Genomic DNA, 18,299 nt, shown 5'->3' with positions numbered 1-18,299 from the left:
ACGACTCCCAAGTTGCATGTAATTACTCAATTAACATTGCAGACCTCAAACAAAGTGAACCATGTAATATCTGCTAATGGACCGCTCAGCGGTAAATGTTGTCTAGGAATATAATTGGATATTATCAAAGATTTTGTTGGAAGCACAAAGTTAGTCCAACCTTTTGTTTAAAATAATGGTTTAAAATTGTGTAAACTGTGAAGACATCTACTGACTGCACATCTGCAGAAAATTTCTACATTGACATGGAAGCTTTCACTTACACTTGAAATAACAGAGGAAGTATAATCCTTCTTCCCAGAGTGGTACTTAAATTAACCTCCTTTTACGCTCCTTGAGTACAGAGTAGGATAAATCCTTCTGTACCATATTTCTTTCTAATTTTTTAATTCCTGTCATAAAATTTGCACATGTGGCCAGACCTTGGTAATGCTTTCAACCTACATCACAGTAAAATTCCAAAAATTGTATCTTTTGACATAAGATCCATGGTGGTAAAATTCCCTGACTGCTATTGAGGCTGGGCCCTACATTGTCGGAGTTGCTTTTGGTTAGTTTATGTCTAGTGTCTGGTAGAACTAGTATGTGAAAAAGACGATAATCCAATACAGAAACAAATTGTCCAAATTAATGTGATCCTGCTCTGGCTCTGTAGCTTCACTGTGAATGTGTATGTAAGTTTTCAGATCTCTCTTGACCTGAGCAAACCTATTGTAGTGCTACCAGCATGGTATCTAGTACAAAATCTTTCTTGTCTGGGTCACACAAAAGAATGGAAAGATCATTAATCATTTTGGCAATATTGCATCAGACATTAGATGAAGTATTTTGATGTGGAAAGTAAACAGCCAAACATTTTAACAAACAGTAATTCTAGATGATCCCTTTAGCAACATAATTTCTGCATTGAGAACAGCATAAAAGCTAAGGTTTTAGCTCATTGAGCATAACATTACAGCTGGGGGAATCCTACGTAGTATTATTTGTAACATTCTGCCACACTATGCAAACTTGCATTGAAGGATGGGTAGAGATATCCCAATGTACTGAGTGACAATATTCAGTCAGAGATGTATCGTGGAATAAATAATAATAGCCAATGTCTTAATAAAGGAACACCAATTTGTTCAGTGTCTTTTCATTTCAGTTCATTAGAATTAGCAGAATATTTTTCATTTGTGGTCGGCACAGTGGCTCAATGGTTAGCACTGCTGCCTCAGAGCACTAGGGTCCCAGGTTCAATTCCAGCCTCGGGCGACTTCTGTGTGGAGTTTGCACATTCTCCCCGTGTCTGCGTGGGTTTCCTCCAGATACTCCGGTTTTCCTCCCACAGTCCAAAGAACGTGCAAGTTAGGTGAATTGACCATGCTAAATTGCCCATATTGTTAGGTGCATTAGTCAGAGGGAAATGGGTCTGGGTGGGTTATTCTTTGGCAGGTCAGTGTGGACTTGGTGGGCCGAAGGGCCTGTTTCCACACTGTAGAGAATCTAATCTAATCTAAAAGTTATATAACTCATTTACATCCTCAGAAGGCGGCACGGTGGCACAGTGGTTAGCACTGCTGCCTCACAGCGCCAGAGACCGGGTTCAATTCCCGCCTCAGGCGACTGACTGTGTGGAGTTTGCACATTCTCCCCGTGTCTGCGTGGGTTTCCTCTGGGTGCTCCGGTTTCCTCCCACGGTCCAAAGATGTGCAGGTTAGGTGAATTGGCCATGCTAAATTGCCCATAGTGTTAGGTAAGGGGTAGATGTGTAGGGGTATGGGTGGGTTGCGCTTCGGCGGGGCGGTGTGGACTTGTTGGGCCGAAGGGCCTGTTTCCACACTGTAAGTAATCTAATCTAAAAGGTCAGGAAATTCAGCATATCTACAGTGACCGCACCATGGAAAGCATCCTATCCAGATGCAAAACAGTTTGGTATGGCAACTACTCTGGCCAAGATCTCAAGCAATTACAGAGAGTTGTGAACGCAGACCTGTCTTCCTTCCTTTGACTCTGTCTACACTTCCTGCTGCCTTGGGAAAGCAACATAATCAAAGACCCCTCCCACTCTGGTTACATTCTTTCCCACCCTCTTTCATTGGATAGAAGATGCAAAAGTTCGAAAACTCGCACCAATTGATTCAAGAACAGCTTCTTCCCCATTTTTATCAAGCTAATGAATGGACCTCTCATATATTACAGTCGATCTTTCTCTGCACCTTCTCTGTAGCTGTAAAACTGTATTCTGAATTCTTTTCTATTATCTTTATGTACTTATGTAAGTTATGATATTTCTGGTTAGCATGCAAAATAACACTTTTCACTGTATCTCAGTACACGTGACAATGATAAATCAAATCAGTTAAAATTGAAGAGAAAGCTCAAACCCAGGATTATTTGAAATCTCCCTATATGGTGTGAGTTTGTGCCAACGCCCTACCTGCTGCATTAAGTAATGTTGCCTCTGAGGCAGAGACTACTGTCTTTTATGTTCCAATGTCAGAGACCAGAGTGCACCCACAGCCAGTGATGCACTTTCCTGAACCACCTACTGCCCAACCACTTCAAAACACATTACCCAACCAAGCAGAATTGTATGTACGGTTCTACCGTGCTGTTTGACATGCCTTGATTTAAAAATAGGTTCACCATTACTCGAATCAGTGCTGTCAACAACAACCAGCCAGCCTTCTGCAACACCACATCATGTGTCACACACACATGCTCACTTCACTGAGTGAGATTCTTTTGCCTAGTCACATTGACAGGTTAGCTTGAGTGCTGCTACAAACTGTGTCTGACCCCAGTATCAGGAGCTGCTGAAAGCAGCGTCATGTGTTCAGCCAGCATCAAATGCATTCTGCAGCAGCACCTAAAGTTCTGGCTGAAACCTAACAGCTGACGATACATGCCCATTGCACTGAATATTGGGGTAGTCGGGCACCAGACTGACACATTTTAGGGTAGTATTGAGGATGGCTGAGGTATTTAAATTGGAAAGGTTTGAGGATTCTGTGTTCTGTATGAGTTGGGGTTAGGTTGAGGGTTTAGGCTATAGTTTCATGTTGGGCTGTATCAGATTGGCTGCCTATTTTTCACAGTGGCTGATACTTAATCCCATTGACTGTCATGGAACTTTTTAATGAAGTACTGGGTAGAACAGGCGGTCTATCCAAAATCAGCTTGCAGTGTCATGTCAATGGATGAATAATCATGAGTTTCAGGGTAATATCTGGGAATTTTGGTTCAAATCTTGTGATTGCAGATGGTTAAATTTAAATTCAATTAAATCTGGATTTCTTTTTGTTTTTTTCCTTTTTTTTTTCTTTATTCCCACATTGACAGCGGTAGTGCTTATTCTTCCCCAGCACCCACGTCATGTGTGTACAGATGTTGGACACACTGAAAAACAACAAGTGTGCAAATCTTTATTTATATTCCACCACCAGGAAGAAAGGAAACATCTGAGTGGCCAGTGACAAGCAGTGCCCTTCTCAGAGGGCAATGCAGCATCATCAAACAGTGAAGGGGAGGGCAGGGATTAAATCAAAATAGAATAGGAGGGGGAAATAATACTCTACTCCCTCTGGATCTTTTCCTTTAAAAAAATCTAATCTGATTACTGGGGCGGGGAATCATTTCGCTATGTAATGTCTTTTAACAAGAGAAATCTTACCTGGACTGGCCTATATGTGTGGAGAAAGTGAGGTCTGCAGATGCTGGAGATCAAAGTTGAAACTTTATTGCTGGAACAGCACAGCAGGTCAGGCAGCATCCAGGGAACAGGAGATTCGACGTTTCGGGCACAGGCCCTTCTTCAGGAATGGCCTATATGTGTCTCCAGTGCCACAGTTAAGTGGTTGAATCCTAATTATGCAATGGTGACATATACATCCTCTAAACGACGCCTTCGATAAAGATTCTTTGGAGTCGAAATGTTAACTTTATTTCTCTCTGCACAGATGCTGCCAGACCTGCTGAGTTTGTTCAACACTGTTTTATTTCTGTAATATCGCTTTGTGATATCGCTTTTCCAGCCCGTGTCTGCTTCCTTGCCAAGTATTTCACCACCCTCCACGGAAAAAGAAAGTGTCAATATCAGAGATAAAGTTGTCACACTCAGAAGAAAGCTCAGCGAGGAAGTGAACAGCGATTTAAACCGGAACTTGTTGAAGATAGTTTCTGGTCAACCTGTTCGGAGATGTTATTACCCATCTCCGGAGCAGGTGGGGCTTGAACCCGAACCCTCCTGGCTCAGAGATAGGACACTACCACCATGATGGCCCTTTCCAGATGAAACTTCAGTTTTTCTGCCTCCCCAAACTTCAAACCCATCCTCAGTTCTGAGACACTCCCTTACATCACCCCCTCCTCGATAGTGGTTGCTATTAACCTAAAACTTTCTTTTTCAAACCAAGACGGATCTGTCCTGTACTTTCCGCACTATTTGTTCCCCTGTGTGATTAAATCGCTAGTTTGATTTGGAAACGCGTGTTACATTTAAGAATGGAAGTGGAGAAAGAGCCATCACCAGTCCCTCGGCCTCTGTTGCCCGAGTTCCCATGATGTTCTGACATGTTCGGTCTGACTCCTTTCGACCAGGATTGTGGTGGGCATGTGTAAACTTTGACCTCCCCATAGTGCGAACGGGCCTGGGCTCTTTCTGATGTTTTCTAATAACCTGAGTTCCGAACCCACCCGCGATGCCACAATAAAATCAATTTTCAGCGCCGCTACAGTGAAATAGCCTTATCAGTCTTCAGCATTGCTGCAGCCTGGCGGGAACTCTATCAATCTGCAAAGCATTCAACTGCAAAGGTTTGGGAATTATTATGCTAATGATCTAAAATGGCACTGCTGTTTAAAACAGACCGTCTAGGTTGCTATCCCCCAGCTGTCTCTATTGGCCTCGTCTGCACAGAGCTAAATGAGAAATGTTTATAAACTTTTGTTTTCAAAATAAAATCAATTGTTTCAAGCCACTGTCAAGATTGTAAAGCCTCTTGCCAAATATAACTGACATAATTTATTAAGACAGCTTCAAGAAGCATCGTGTCCTATGACTCCTTCGCATTGCCGCCCAGGCTGTGCGCTAACTTTTCCGCCTGCTTTTACCAGGGACAGTGTTTGAAGTTTGCAGGAGAGAATGTGAAAACAAATGCTGTAATTTTGTTTTATTCTGTCATGGGTGCGGGCGCCACAGGGCTAAGCTAGCCTCGACTGCTTCAAGTCGACAGTGTAGTGCTGGAAAAGCACAGCAGGTTAGGCAGCATCCGAGGAGCAGGAGAGTCTACGTTTCGAGCATAAGGAATCATTGAGGAATGATTGCTGCTGAAGGGTTTTTGCCCGAAACGTCGATTCTCCTGCTCCTCGGATGCTGCCTTACCTGCTGTGCCTTTCCAACACCATTCTCATCTCCAGCATCTGCAGTTCTCACTTCCGCCTCGACTGCTTCAACCGGCCCTGCCCTTGGAACAGTCCAGCTAAACTGTATTCTTCAACCTGTGCATTTCATGTAGGGCCGTTAGCGAGGGAGGTCTTGGATACTGACCACGCTACAAGGAAGACATGAACTTGCAGATAACGGCGCTCCCATACATCTACTGACTTTCTAGGGTCATGGCTTTCGAAGGCGCTATTGAAGGAAACTTGAAGAGCTGACAGTTTGAAAAAAAAAGTAGCATTTATTATATTTATACCGTGACCAAGGAGGATGTGGGTGGTGGAAAAGAAAAACGCATGATATTGGCATCGGTCACCCTTTTTATCCATTGTCGAATATTGAGTTCCATTGACTTTATTTGAACGGAACCTGGAATCTGTTTGCAGGCAGTACCTACAATTTCACCTGGAATTTCACCCCATTCGCCCGCCTGATTCTCGAAAACGGAAGCGCTCATGACAAATATTCACAGCATGGTGATTTCTCAGTAGAGAGATGGGGAGAGAGCTGCACTCGGATGGGCAAAAGAACAAAGGAATGGAAATTAGATTGTTTTGTTCAATGCCTAACAATGACCTCACTGAACAAATGACCATGTTTGGTGCTATTCCTTTCTATAGCTAACTCTCTGCCTCAGAAGGTGGTAAAGCTGGGGGAAGATGCAAAGGAATCATAGGCTATCAGGAGGAGGATGCTAGACGGGAATTGCAAATTAGGAACACAAACAGGTCTGCCATGATCTTATTAACTGGTGGAGCAGACTTGAGGGACTCCAGTCCTGTTTTGAAATTGCATGTCTGTATGATTTCAATTTTAATTCTGTACAAGTGAATGGGTTTCAGTATAAGTAAGGAGAGTGGGGGCCAGTTGAGAGTTAATTGAGAACTTCTGGCGAAAGCAGTGGGTATGGCTTTGCATCTGCCTATCACTACTAAATAAGAGAATTCTGACAAACATCATACAAAAGGAAATTGAACGGAAGTTGGATAAGATAAGCAAAGTACAATAGGAAGTACAAAAATCGACTGGCTACATTCAAAGTCACCTAAGCTGAATGAGATCCATCCTTAATTGCTGAGAGAAGCAAGGGTGAAAATTGTAGAGACTTCGGACACCATCTTTCTACCCCTCTTCAATATGGAGGAAATACCAAAGGACTTAAGACTTGTAGATGTGTTCACTTTCAGAAGAGGAAAATAAAGAAAGTAACTACAAGACAGCCATCTTAATGAAGGTGTTAAGGGAACCCGTGGAAGAATTAATGTAGGCCAAAAAAATGATGAATAAAAAATTAAATTAATAAATAAAAATCTGCTTGGATTGGTTGAAGGCAAATTGGATTTGACTAAGTTGAATGAATTTTTCGAAGAAATAAAATATGTTGATAAAAGTAATGTGATTGATGTGCTTAGTGCAAAAAGCACATTATAAAGTGTCACATAATAGAGATGTTGGTAAAATTTAAGTCTATTGGTTTAAATGATTTCATGAATACAATATTGGCAAAAGGGCAAAAAAGTAAAAAGTAGTAGTGAATAAATCCTTTACAGTGCTCCAGGTTAATGTTGAGGCTATTTTTTACCTTTTTAATGAAGTAGACTTCGGTAAATGGATATAATTTCAACATTTGCAGATCACTTGCAATTAGAAGATAATAAAAATTAGTGAGAATATCAATAGACCTCAAGATAACATGAAATGGTCCCACTGATTAGACAGGACAGATGTGATTTAATATAAGAACCACAGCAGACATTGATAGGTCTTGGTAAGCCAAGAAGAAAAAGGTTATGGGAAGTCAGTGGGAAGGTGGAATAATAAGATCACCCATGATCTTATGATTAGATTCCCTATAGTGCGGAAACAGGCCATTCCACCCAACCAGTCCACACCGACCCTCCGAAGAGTAACCCACCCTGACCCATTTCCCTCTGACTAATGCACCTAGCACTATGAGCAATTTAGCATGGCCAAGTCACCTAACCTGCACATCTTTGGACTAAAATGGCAGAACAGGCTTAAGGTACTGTAGCCTACTTCCATTCCTAATTTATACATTCAGGTGGAAATTGAATAATTTTGGTGGCAAGAATTAGAAAAACTGAATGATACCATTTTGAAGGAAATGCAGAAATAGAGACATCTGGGGATACATGTACAGAAGTTTTGGAAATTGGCAGAAAATTTGAGAAACGCATGGGATAGTTGGTCTTAAAAACCAAGGCATTGAACACAAAAGGACAAAAGTTGTGCTAAATCATTATTTGAAAAGAAAGTAGATTAGGTCCCAGCTTGAAGTTTGTCTCTAACTCTGAGCATCACAATTTAGGCAGAACATTTGCTAAAATGGTATTGAGAATGAAAACTTCAGTTAAGCGTATAGATTGGCAAGTGAATTCTTCTCAGTGCAGACAAACCAAAGGGAAATCAAAGAATGATGTTAAAAATTGTGACCTATGAAATATAAATAAGGGGCAAAATGTTTGCAGTATCAAAAAAAGGTTGGGAATCAGTTTTATGGTAAATCAACTAAAAATTTAAAATCTGGATTTAAAATAAAATACCAATTTGTATGATCTGGAACGCATTACCTGAAAGGATGGTGGAAGCTCATACAATAATAACATTCAAAAGGAAGAGGAAAAATACGTGAAAAGTGGGAACGGAGCGGGGGTGTGGGTCTAAGCGGATAACTCTTCCAAAACACTGGCACAGGCAGGATGGGCTGAATGGATTTCCTCTCCTGTAGTTTTCATTGCCCACTTAGCTCGATCACACCTGGTATATGGTTCCGAGAGCTGAGAGGAAGCGGCGTGCAAAACCATAAATGTGTGTGCATGCCTAGATGTCTTATTTAGAAAGTGTATCCACTATATTATTTAATCCTGATTAAGGTCTGGTTTCGTCAAGCATACAATTGAAATTTATTAAATTGCTCTATGACAAAGAACTGCTGACACGGGTGTACAGTATACCCTGGCCAACACTGTTACGTCGGGGTACTGAATGGAAGTAATTCGGTGCCAACTTCTATTTTGCTGGAAAATAACAGTTATTATGTGCATAAATATATATTTCACCCTTTTGGTCTTGGTGAGGTTGATTTGCTGAATGATTGGTCTATGGGGTGGAAGATTTGTCCGCTTTTATTGCGATTGTTCGAATTCTTTATGACAGTCCCGTGTAAACTTGACAAAGCAGGGTCCTTTTTTTGAAAAAAAAATGCTTCTATTTTGATGTGAAGCGTATGTTCTGGCTGTGAGTTACAAGCCTAAATGTCATTATTTTCCATAAAGCTGCAGTGGTCCCATCCCCACCTCTCCACTCACCAGGACCATGAGGATCCTTTCTCTTCCAGCCAGAGACTGGCGGTGCAGTTTGACTGAACTGTAGCTGAGCGCAATCCGTCACCGTCCCTTTCCCAGATATTGGTAGCTACACAATCAAGCAGCACTGGTTAACATGGCCATCTTCCCAGCAGCTCTCTCTCTCTCTCTCTCTCGCCATTGCAGTACAGCGCACATTTTGATCTTATTGGACATGTTAATCTTACTTCAACCTGTCACTGCATACCATTTATCTTTTACAAACTCGCAGTCCCGGTAGTGCTCTGTACTTTCAGCTTTGGTCTTTCTTCTTGGGTTCCACTGACAAAACAATTGTATCTGCGGCAACGCAGCCTGTCAGAATTAATGCAATGTCATTTGCAAACATCAAATCCCAATGGGATTCAGATTTCCACTGACTGGCTTCTTTTATACACTGTACAGTGCCTACCTAGTCCACTCTCTACATGAGGGGTTGGATTACAAATGCAGGTCTCGCCAGTGGATTTACTGGCCGCCGGATGCAGAGGTCTGATTGACATAGCGTTTCATGGTCGGGCCGAGAAGCTGCCTCTGCAGACAGAACAACAGACAATCCCAAATAGTGAGTTTGGGATGCGGATAGGAAGGCCATATATTTCAAGACAGCTCGTCCAGCCGGACAGCACAACTTTGCAGCACAGTGTATAAATTAACATAGGATGAACACAGGCGACTGGCAGCGTACTTGTTACAGCTGTCAACGTCCAACAGATCTTTGTGAAGATCTTAAAAGGCTGTCTAGAGATCTCCATGTGTTTTCTTTTTGTCCCAAAGCCAGAGCTGCAAAGCTAGGAACAAGCTTCATTGTAGAAGTACACTGTTATACTTTGTACATCTTCCACTTGGAAGGATCGACACAGCAGGGAACTTTATTGTTTAAGCACAGACACAAACCCATACACTGTTGTTCACTGAACTGGAATAATAAACTTACATACAAACGGAATGTAACATGAACGTGCAGAGCTTGAATAGCACATGGGTATGATAGATTACAACAATTCTTTCAGAAGTTCAAAAACAATGGCTACAATATTCCCCGTTTACTAAACTCGTGGTATTTGTCCCGTTGTAGTTTTGGTCTCACTTTAGAATATTTGAATTGCCGGGTCTCTTGCAAATGACTGTGGTCTAGTTTACATTCCCGGTTCACCCAGTAACTGTCAGAAACCCGCCTTTTGCGCGTTGAACTCTATCAGATCTCCTCGCCGCTGGCTCCTTCCTCACCAGGAGCGAGTGTTTGAACGCGGAGTTGCGCCGCCGGTTCTCGTTCGCCTCTCCCTTGTCCCTTCTCGGAGGACACGAGGTTCCGACTTGTCTCATTCCCAGTTTGAAATGGACGGGCGGTTACCTCGCGGAGATAACGTAGACTCCAGAGGCGAGTTAATTTGGGCTAATCGTGGATTTAAATTAAAACAAAACCTTTAAAAACAGGAAATCTCTTCGAGGCCTCTGGATGCCAAACCCCTAGCACACTGTCTACTTGTCTCTTAGTGCACCTGATTGGGTTTGTAATATTTTAATGGCTGGTTTGCTTGGGTCCATTCTGGTGTGTTTTAATTTCTACCACTCAACATCTGACAAATGCGTAAACACACTGCCGGGATGCTATCTGCCTGCTCACACCGCAGGGACCGCGCTAGAAATGTTGACTTCTATCCAGCTTTTGTCAATTTCCCCAAATCATTTTGTCAGATTACTTCCACCACCCCACCTCCCCCGCCCCCTGCGTTCTGTTTCATTCGGAGCAACATGGTTGGCATGTTCTGGCGCTGGGAGATCAGTGCTAGGAACAGACTTGGTGTTAACACAGCGAGGTTACGGTGACCCCAGTGTGTTTGCAAATGTGTTCAAGTTGTCTTGATGGGCGGGGAGGCCTAGAGCTGAGAGAGGGAGAGAGGGGTAACCCAGGAGAGGGGGGAGTACAACGCTTCGTCTGAAAGTGGGGGGTGTCAAGAAATTCAATGCTTTAATGATTCGGTCTTAAATGAATGGACCGACTGGACTGGAATTTACGTTCATTCCCGCCGCAAAGAGAACAATTAAGTTTGTAAAGTATAGCGGAACTAATTAATTTGGGGGTTTGAGAGATTGGACTGCTTGCAGATTTTCATTAAAGGGATATTCCGAATCCCTTTCCTGTCAAGTCGGAGATAGGATTTCGCTGAAGACCCGGCTCATTGTTTTAGAAGGGAACTGCTTTAGAACAAAACACTATAAAAAAGTTTATAAATGCTGCAAGATTTTTACAAGGATTGGGGCGAGACGGGGGTCCCACACCCTTACATTTTAGACCTTTAAGCCCCATCTGGGCTCAGGGGTTAGCACTGCTGCCTCGCAGCACCAGGATCGATTCCAGCCTCGGGCAACTGTCTGTGTGGAGTTTGCACATTCTCCCCGTGTCTGTGTGGGTTTCCTCCCACAGTCCAAAGATGTGCAGGTCAGGTGAATTGGCCATGCTCAATTGCCCGTAGTGTTAGTTGCATTAGTCAGAGGGAAATGGGTCTGCGTGGGTTACTCTTCGGAGGGTCGGTGTGGACTGGTTGGGCCGAAGGGCCTGTTTCCGCACTGTAGGGAATCTGCAGTCTTCTTCTTGACCTCTCCGCCTCCACCCTACTCCGACCTATCACCCTCACCTTGACCTCTTTCCACCTATCACATTTCCAACTCCCCTCCTCCAAGTCCCTCCTCCCTACCTTTTATCTTCTCCTGCTGAACACTCTCTGCTCATTCCTGAAGAAGGGCCTGTGCCCGAAACGTCGAATCTCCTGTTCCCTTGATGCTGCCTGACCTGCTGTGCTGTTCCAGCAATAAAGTTTCAAATCTGATCTAATAGGTCAAGTCCCACCTGGCCCTGGGTGTGTTCACAACTTCTCTGAACAGGTTGATTGCTAAGGGGAAAGAAACATACTTCCGATTTCTTTACACACACTGGGCGATAACTGTGAGCCTGTTTGTGATTTTCCTCTGTGCAATTCTCTCATTGATGACCCTGAAGCCTTTGTAGAGTCGGTCAATGACTCAACCACATTTTCTTCCAGCTACCCCCTTATTCCCATGAGACCCTCCATACTGAGGGCGTGCAGGAAGCAGAGGTGATCGCGGACAATCGGATTCCGCCCACCCTTAACGACCTCCCCCTCACCTCCAATAGAAATTCGACTCAGGGGTCCAGGCTCTGCCCCTTCCTCACCCCGTCACCCCAGGTCCAGCCCCTATTTCGCACCTAGAGTAGCTTCCTGAGTCTGGAAAAAAGAAACTCGGAATTTCTTAAACTAGTGCTGCTGGTTAAAGCGTTGGTGTGCAAAGGAGTCATTTCTTATTGGTAAAATAAACAGAAGCGAGGCAGAATGGTGGGCAGAAACCAGGGAATAGGACGGTGAGGAGAGAGTGTCTATGAGAAAGGAGGGAGTGTAGCAGAGTGCTGGTGAGACTGGACAGTGTGATGTTGGGCGGAGGAGGCTACAAAATTCTATAATGGCAGCAATCAGTGGGAGGCAGAGTTATCTTGAGTGCCATTGGGTGTATTAAGACAGATAAAGGCTACGGGGAAGAGGCAGAGGAATGGGCTGGAGAAACATATCAGCCGTGATGGAATGGGGGAACAGACTCAATGGGCCAAATGGCCTAATCCTGTTCCTATGACTTTTGGGATAGATGTGATGTGGAGGTGCCGGAGTCGGACTGGGGTGGACAAAGTTTAAAAAAATCACACAGCACCAGGTTATAGTCCAACAGGTTGAATTGGAAGCACTAGCTTTCGAACCGCTGCTCCTTGATCAGGCAAGTTAGTCACGAGTTGCCCGACTAAGGAGCAGCGCTCCGAAAGCTTGTACCTCCAAATAAACCTGTTGGACTGTAACCTGGTGCTGTGTGATTTTTGACTTTATGCGATTAATTTGAGCGAAAGCAAAAATAAATTTCACCGCTTTGCCTGGGTCGCAGCGGGAGCGCCACAATGGGTAAGTGTTATGTATTTTATAAAATGACAAGGACTTGAGGCGTCCTGGCTAAATGCAATCTAATTTTGCAAATCGAAGGACCTTAGGGGTGGAAAGACGGGCAACAGCACGAAAGCATTGTGCAGCGTGCTCATGGGGAAAAGGAGAGAGAGTAAAGTGATGTTCCACCATCCTCACGATAGTAACAGCTTCCCCCACCTCCCGGCCAGTCACCGCCCTGCGTCCCTTCAGCATCAACATCCAAAGTGTGGACGCGAGGCAGAAACATTGAGATTGCAGGAATTGGCACACAGTTGGACGAATTAAGTCCACTGGATGGGGCAAGTGGAGGATGTCACCTGAGAGGAGGATATGGGGGGGGGGGGGGGCTGGGGCTATGTTGTATTTCCCAGGCTAAATAGACTTGCCATCTAAAAGGACAGGGGTGACAGATACCAACCGCCTCCCTGCAAGTTCCCCTCCAAGCCACTGACTACCCTGCGTTGGAAATACATGGCTATGCCTTCACTGTCCCTGGGTCAAAATCCCTGGGACTCCCCCCAACAAGTAGCTGTCCGTACACTCCAAATACTGGTTCTAGAATCCAGCCCAGCTTCTCCAAGGCAGCGAAAGACAGACAACAAACAACACCCACGTTTCATGAAACATTAGTGCACATTTCAAAAAAAGACATTGGGCCTTTGGGAGCCCGTTCCCCACTATCCAAACAGCCAGAGTAACCCCAATCTGCCCCATGCAGCGTTCCTGGATCTAGGTTACTGTGCTAATTCGGGGGCACCATGTAGATAGAAACTGGGCTTTAAGGGTTCTGGGGATAATTGGAGACAAACACACTGGGAACACCAAACTAGCTCGGTCGAAGCCAATGCTCAAAAAGTATCTCAGATGCTACTTGATCTCAGGGGTTATACATTTCACAGGAGTTCGCTATCAACTTGGGTTCAGTCCCTCAAAGAAACGGGAGACCACTCGATAAATCACTGCCCGAGTCTGACGTCCTCAGTTTAAAGGTTGTTTGTGGTAAATCTGCCTCGGGTCAGTTGAAAACCGGATTGAAGGCTTCAGTTCAACCGACACTGACTGAGGGCTAGATATTTTTTTTAAATGCATCAGAGTTCAGCCAGATCCGAGGAACCTTATTTGCTCCGGGATAGAATCTCCGCCGGGTAGAAGGGTCTTTAGGGGGAGTTCTGTCATGCACATTGACACCTGAGTGAACCAGACCGCCTCAGGTTAGAGTCAGTCGAGAGAGAGAGAGAAACTGGCAGCAAAAATCAGAGCAAAGGTATATTGTTTTTCCAAAGAGGTTGAAAAGGTTCTTCAACCAGAGAATAAAACAGCCCGATAACAGGTACAGTAAGTTTCAGAAAGCTGACAACTTCCTGCTACCATACTCAGCTGCAGTGCGAGAAGCAAGTGTTTTAAAATGAGTTATTTCCCCTGCCTGAAGCAAGCACCCTCACTCCCAACTGTATTTATGAGTCAGCTTGGACAATTTTTACCTGCCCCCTTGAGACCTCGTGTTATTTGGTACAAGTGCAGTTTGCGGCTTTAGTCTGTGGTTCTATCTAAATCTGTAAAGCTTTGCAGATAATTGTGAACAGTCCCCGGTCTGCCCGCTCCCAGACGCCTTGCATGATACTGTTTGGACAGTGCTGATCCCTTTGCCTTTTGCTGTTCACAAAGCGAATCCATAAGGAAGAGTATTCAGAGGTTGCAAGCTGGACAGTGACCGATGCATCCACCGCTCCCAATGGAAATGCTTGCGTGCATCCAGCTCCCTAAAGATAACCGCCCTCCCTCTCACTTTTGAACCTTTTGTACAGCTGGATCTGTCCAAATGGAACACGGCCTCGAAAACAAACCAAAACAAAATCCCTTTTAACTGGCAGCTTGTTCTAACAGGGCAAATGGATGGAGAAGGGAGAGTTGGAGGAGGAACAGACGAGATGGCCTGTAGTTTCGTGGAAAGAATTAATTGCAAGGGAGGAGCGAATGCATTATGTCCAGCCTTTCGGTTTGCACTTGTTTCCAAACGCGAGTTGCCCCAGGCAGAATGTTTGAATAGACTCAAGACATTAAAGTTGCTCAGGTGCTTTCACCAAGGTCGGCCTGTTGGCGGGATGAAGAAGCTCACGGTGTGAGGATGGAGCTCAGAAATGCCCAACAATCAATTGGCAATTCGAGACTTTGAGGCTGTTTGCCACCCTATACGTTCAAACCCCACCTGCAACCCCATGCCTTCCAGATCGACATTTGTGTATCTTACGAGCGGGAGGGGGGCTTTCTTCTTCCCCTTCAGGGTCACCACAACACACAGACTAATTCACAATAATTCCAGGCAGCTCCTCCGCTTTGCGCCCGTTCCGATTGTCATTTAACACTATGCAACGAGTGCAGAAAACAGATGGTGGTGAGAAGTGGTCACATTTACTGAAGGCTGCAGCTTCATGATCTTGCTTTGAGATGTGCCTCGGACCCCCGCCCCCACACCCCCCCCCCCCCCCCCCCTGTCAGGAATGCTCAGCCTCCAGGCTGTCTCTTCCACCTTCACCTCCTGTTTCCTAACTCGGTGGGACGGGGAGGGGTGAAGGATGGGAATGATTATAGAGCATTTCATGGAATTCTGCCTAGGCGCACACTTCATGCGCTCGGAATTGCCTCCACGATTCTGCCTTTTCCAGCAAGCGACTGGAACCCCATCTACCCTCATAACCAGCGGCGAGTTCATTGCTTCCACTGACCATTTCAACAGTGAACGCCTTCATTCTGGGTTATATAACTGCCACAGCCTACAGTCGTGTGACTAATAATGGGCTATGATTGAGGCAGGATCTTAAACTGAACGGTATTTAGGGAACAATTCCTCTGTTGAGGGAACACCCCCGAACATTAATGAGCACCTATACAATTCCACATGTTCCTGCCCAGAGCTTCGCGGCTCTGTTTACTGGGTCCGCAATCCCAGCTGCTGAAAAGTCATTGTCTGAAGCTATTTGTCAACAGCCTCACAGATTGTATTGATCTGCACTCAGCTGTCTGTGAGAGAGCAGCAGTGTTGGAAACGCTTTGTCACTCAGAGCAAGACCAACCTACACCTCCTCCAGCTTTTTTTTTGTTAACACTATCTCGAGTAGGCGCGACAGGTAACACGAATTTAAGAGCCGTCAGCCAACAAGTCAGAGAGAGAGATTAAAGCACACGGATACTCTGGGAGAGGAGCCGAGTCCGAGGCTGGCATATTTACTATGGTCTCATGCACTCAGTCGAAGTGTCTGTCTTAAAGTGGACTCACAAAACCAAGACGGATAGCGCTGCCTCTCCCACTTCACTGCTCCCTGTCCATCTATCATTCTGTCGATCTGAGTCCCCGAGCCTCTCTATCTCGGTCTCTCTCTCTCTCTCTCTCTGGCAAATATCTGCCCGATAACTCTGATATCTAACCCCGGGTGTAATAAATATATTTAATCACTAGAACTATAGTTCATTAATGTGGCCGGTCCATACTGTCTCTCTCCCTCTCTCTCTCTCTATTTTGCACCCATCCCCTTAAACATGCACTTTCAGAACCTGCATTACTGAATCAAGAATGTGCAGTCATGGTGTCATTCCTTCGCGCCTGTCACTCTGGGTTTTATACATGTAGACCCCTGTCTCCTTGTCTCGGGGTTGGGGGAGGTCATTATTCTCATGTCTGCGTGTGACAGCAATCTAATTAATTCAGCATTACATCAAAAATGGACCACTTTAATCATCCTGTCACTCTCCCAGTTACAGAAATAATTACAGCTACACACAGACGCACAAAAGCGCACAATATTACAACACAGTCCGGCATGCAGACAGGGGTGATAATTCCAGGACCGAGAGTTGAACTCTGAATCCAGGTTCCCCTCCTTGAGTGAAGTTGCTGAGTGGGAGACAGGGAACTTACAATGCATTCAGTTTCCCTCTGCTTTTGACCTCTCCCCCATTTGAATTTGGACCATCACAACTCTTATTCAATATAATGGTGTGAACCTTCAAATGTCGACCTTCATCCATGCTTGTGTGTGTGTGTGTGTGTGTGTGTGATTGTTTAATTTCCAACTGAACAGGAACGAGTCCGTTTTGTTACACATAGAGACCAAGTCTATCGCTCATTCTTGGCTGTTTCCCCTTAAGTTGCTGCATGTATTAACTTGACAGATTCCTCAACATTCACACGGCCCCCACCAATACCCTGCCAAAGATGAGGAGCAATAACTGAACAGACTTCCTTATAATAACGGAGTACCCAGAGAGAGAGAGAGAGAGCAGTACTATACAGTACCTAAACACAAAACAAACAAAAAAAACTCTCACGCTGAGAGAAGCCCTTACCGATACGAATGACATGAGGCATCCCATGAGAATATTGTATCCAAAACAAGTAAAAAATAAGTCCCGTCCTGTATTCCAAAACCATGCTCAAAACAGGGGACAAGCCCAGCGATTTCTGGTGGTCACAAGTCTGAAGGAACGAGTTGAGCTTAAAGCAAGATCCCACCGTATTCAGCTTCTGTCCGCCGCTTTGCCCAGAGTCGATGCAAAATGGATTTCTTGTTTGGTTGAGGGGGTAGGATTTGGGGAGGGGGTGTCGGGGGGGGGGAAGCTGCTGGGTAAGGAGATTTACAACTCTCCGAGTGTCAGGAGTGAGCGAGCGGATGCTTTCCCCGAGCCGTGCAATCTCAACATGATCTTCACGTCTCCACACACCGACTTAGTACAATAAAGGACAGACACAACTCTGCAAGGGATGGTGGGAGGCGCACGTTCAGTCAGAAAGTAGCCCAGCTCCAAACCAACGCAAGCAGCAATTCACTTCGAATGAGCAGCAGGAGAGGGGAGAGCGGGAGGGATTTGGGAAGGGTGGGTGAGGGGGAGGGAGCCATTCCTAATTTAGGAAACCGGCAATGGACACAGAACGTGTGCAAAAGCAGAGAGAAATGTTAGGAAGCGCTCCCACCGATAGGGAACATTGTAAGTGACACGTGGGCTTAGTGACATTCACTCTGTCTGCCTCCAACATCCACAGTGCGTTTAACATTGCGCTTACAAATATCCGCGTTGCTTTCACTCATCCTAAAACTTCTATAAAGGGAGCCCTCCCCTCCACAACCACACGGCTCTGTCCCGTTTCGAGACCTGATTAGATTTTACCGCACTTTAATTCGGTTACATTTCTTCATCCAGCCCCCAACTTCAGCCCACTGAAATGATGCGACATTTCTGTCTATTTTTCTTCCCAAACAACAGCATTTACAAAGCTGGGGAGAAAGGGGGTGGGGGCATAAAACGCCAGTTTCTGCAGCGTGTGGAGTTCTGCCAATTATCTGTTCCAGGTTCGGTCTGGAGTGAGAAATTCACAGCCAGTCTCCCTCTCACCCTCTCTCAGAGTGCCTACCTCTGAACTGTCTGAGCGGGACTTAACAGATCTGTGTCCACTAACAGGAGGTAGCACATTCATAGCCGGGGCGGGACAGTGTCTGTCACAAGAGGACAGGCAGCACTTCTGCACTCAGC

At 45.0% G+C, this 18,299-nt stretch overlaps 1 protein-coding gene across 1 annotated transcript in view; it reads right to left on the bottom strand.

Moving 5' to 3' along the window:
- The window catches only part of LOC122563391 (glutamate receptor ionotropic, kainate 3), a 503,868-nt gene extending 486,090 nt beyond the window's left edge, over positions 1-17,778 (bottom strand). The window contains exon 1 of the mRNA XM_043717129.2: positions 17,118-17,778. Within this exon, the coding sequence (XP_043573064.2) occupies positions 17,118-17,202 (85 nt within the window). The 5' untranslated portion in view covers positions 17,203-17,778. The remainder of the gene's footprint in view (positions 1-17,117) is intronic.
- Positions 17,779-18,299: the final 521 nt, after the last annotated feature.

This window comes from Chiloscyllium plagiosum, unplaced genomic scaffold (genome assembly GCF_037043375.1).
Source record: "Chiloscyllium plagiosum isolate Xiang-an unplaced genomic scaffold, Cpla_swu_hap1 HiC_scaffold_30, whole genome shotgun sequence".
Lineage (NCBI taxonomy): Eukaryota > Metazoa > Chordata > Chondrichthyes > Orectolobiformes > Hemiscylliidae > Chiloscyllium > Chiloscyllium plagiosum.
Note: the sequence above shows the minus strand (reverse complement) of the source record. Positions and strands in the feature narration are given on the sequence as shown.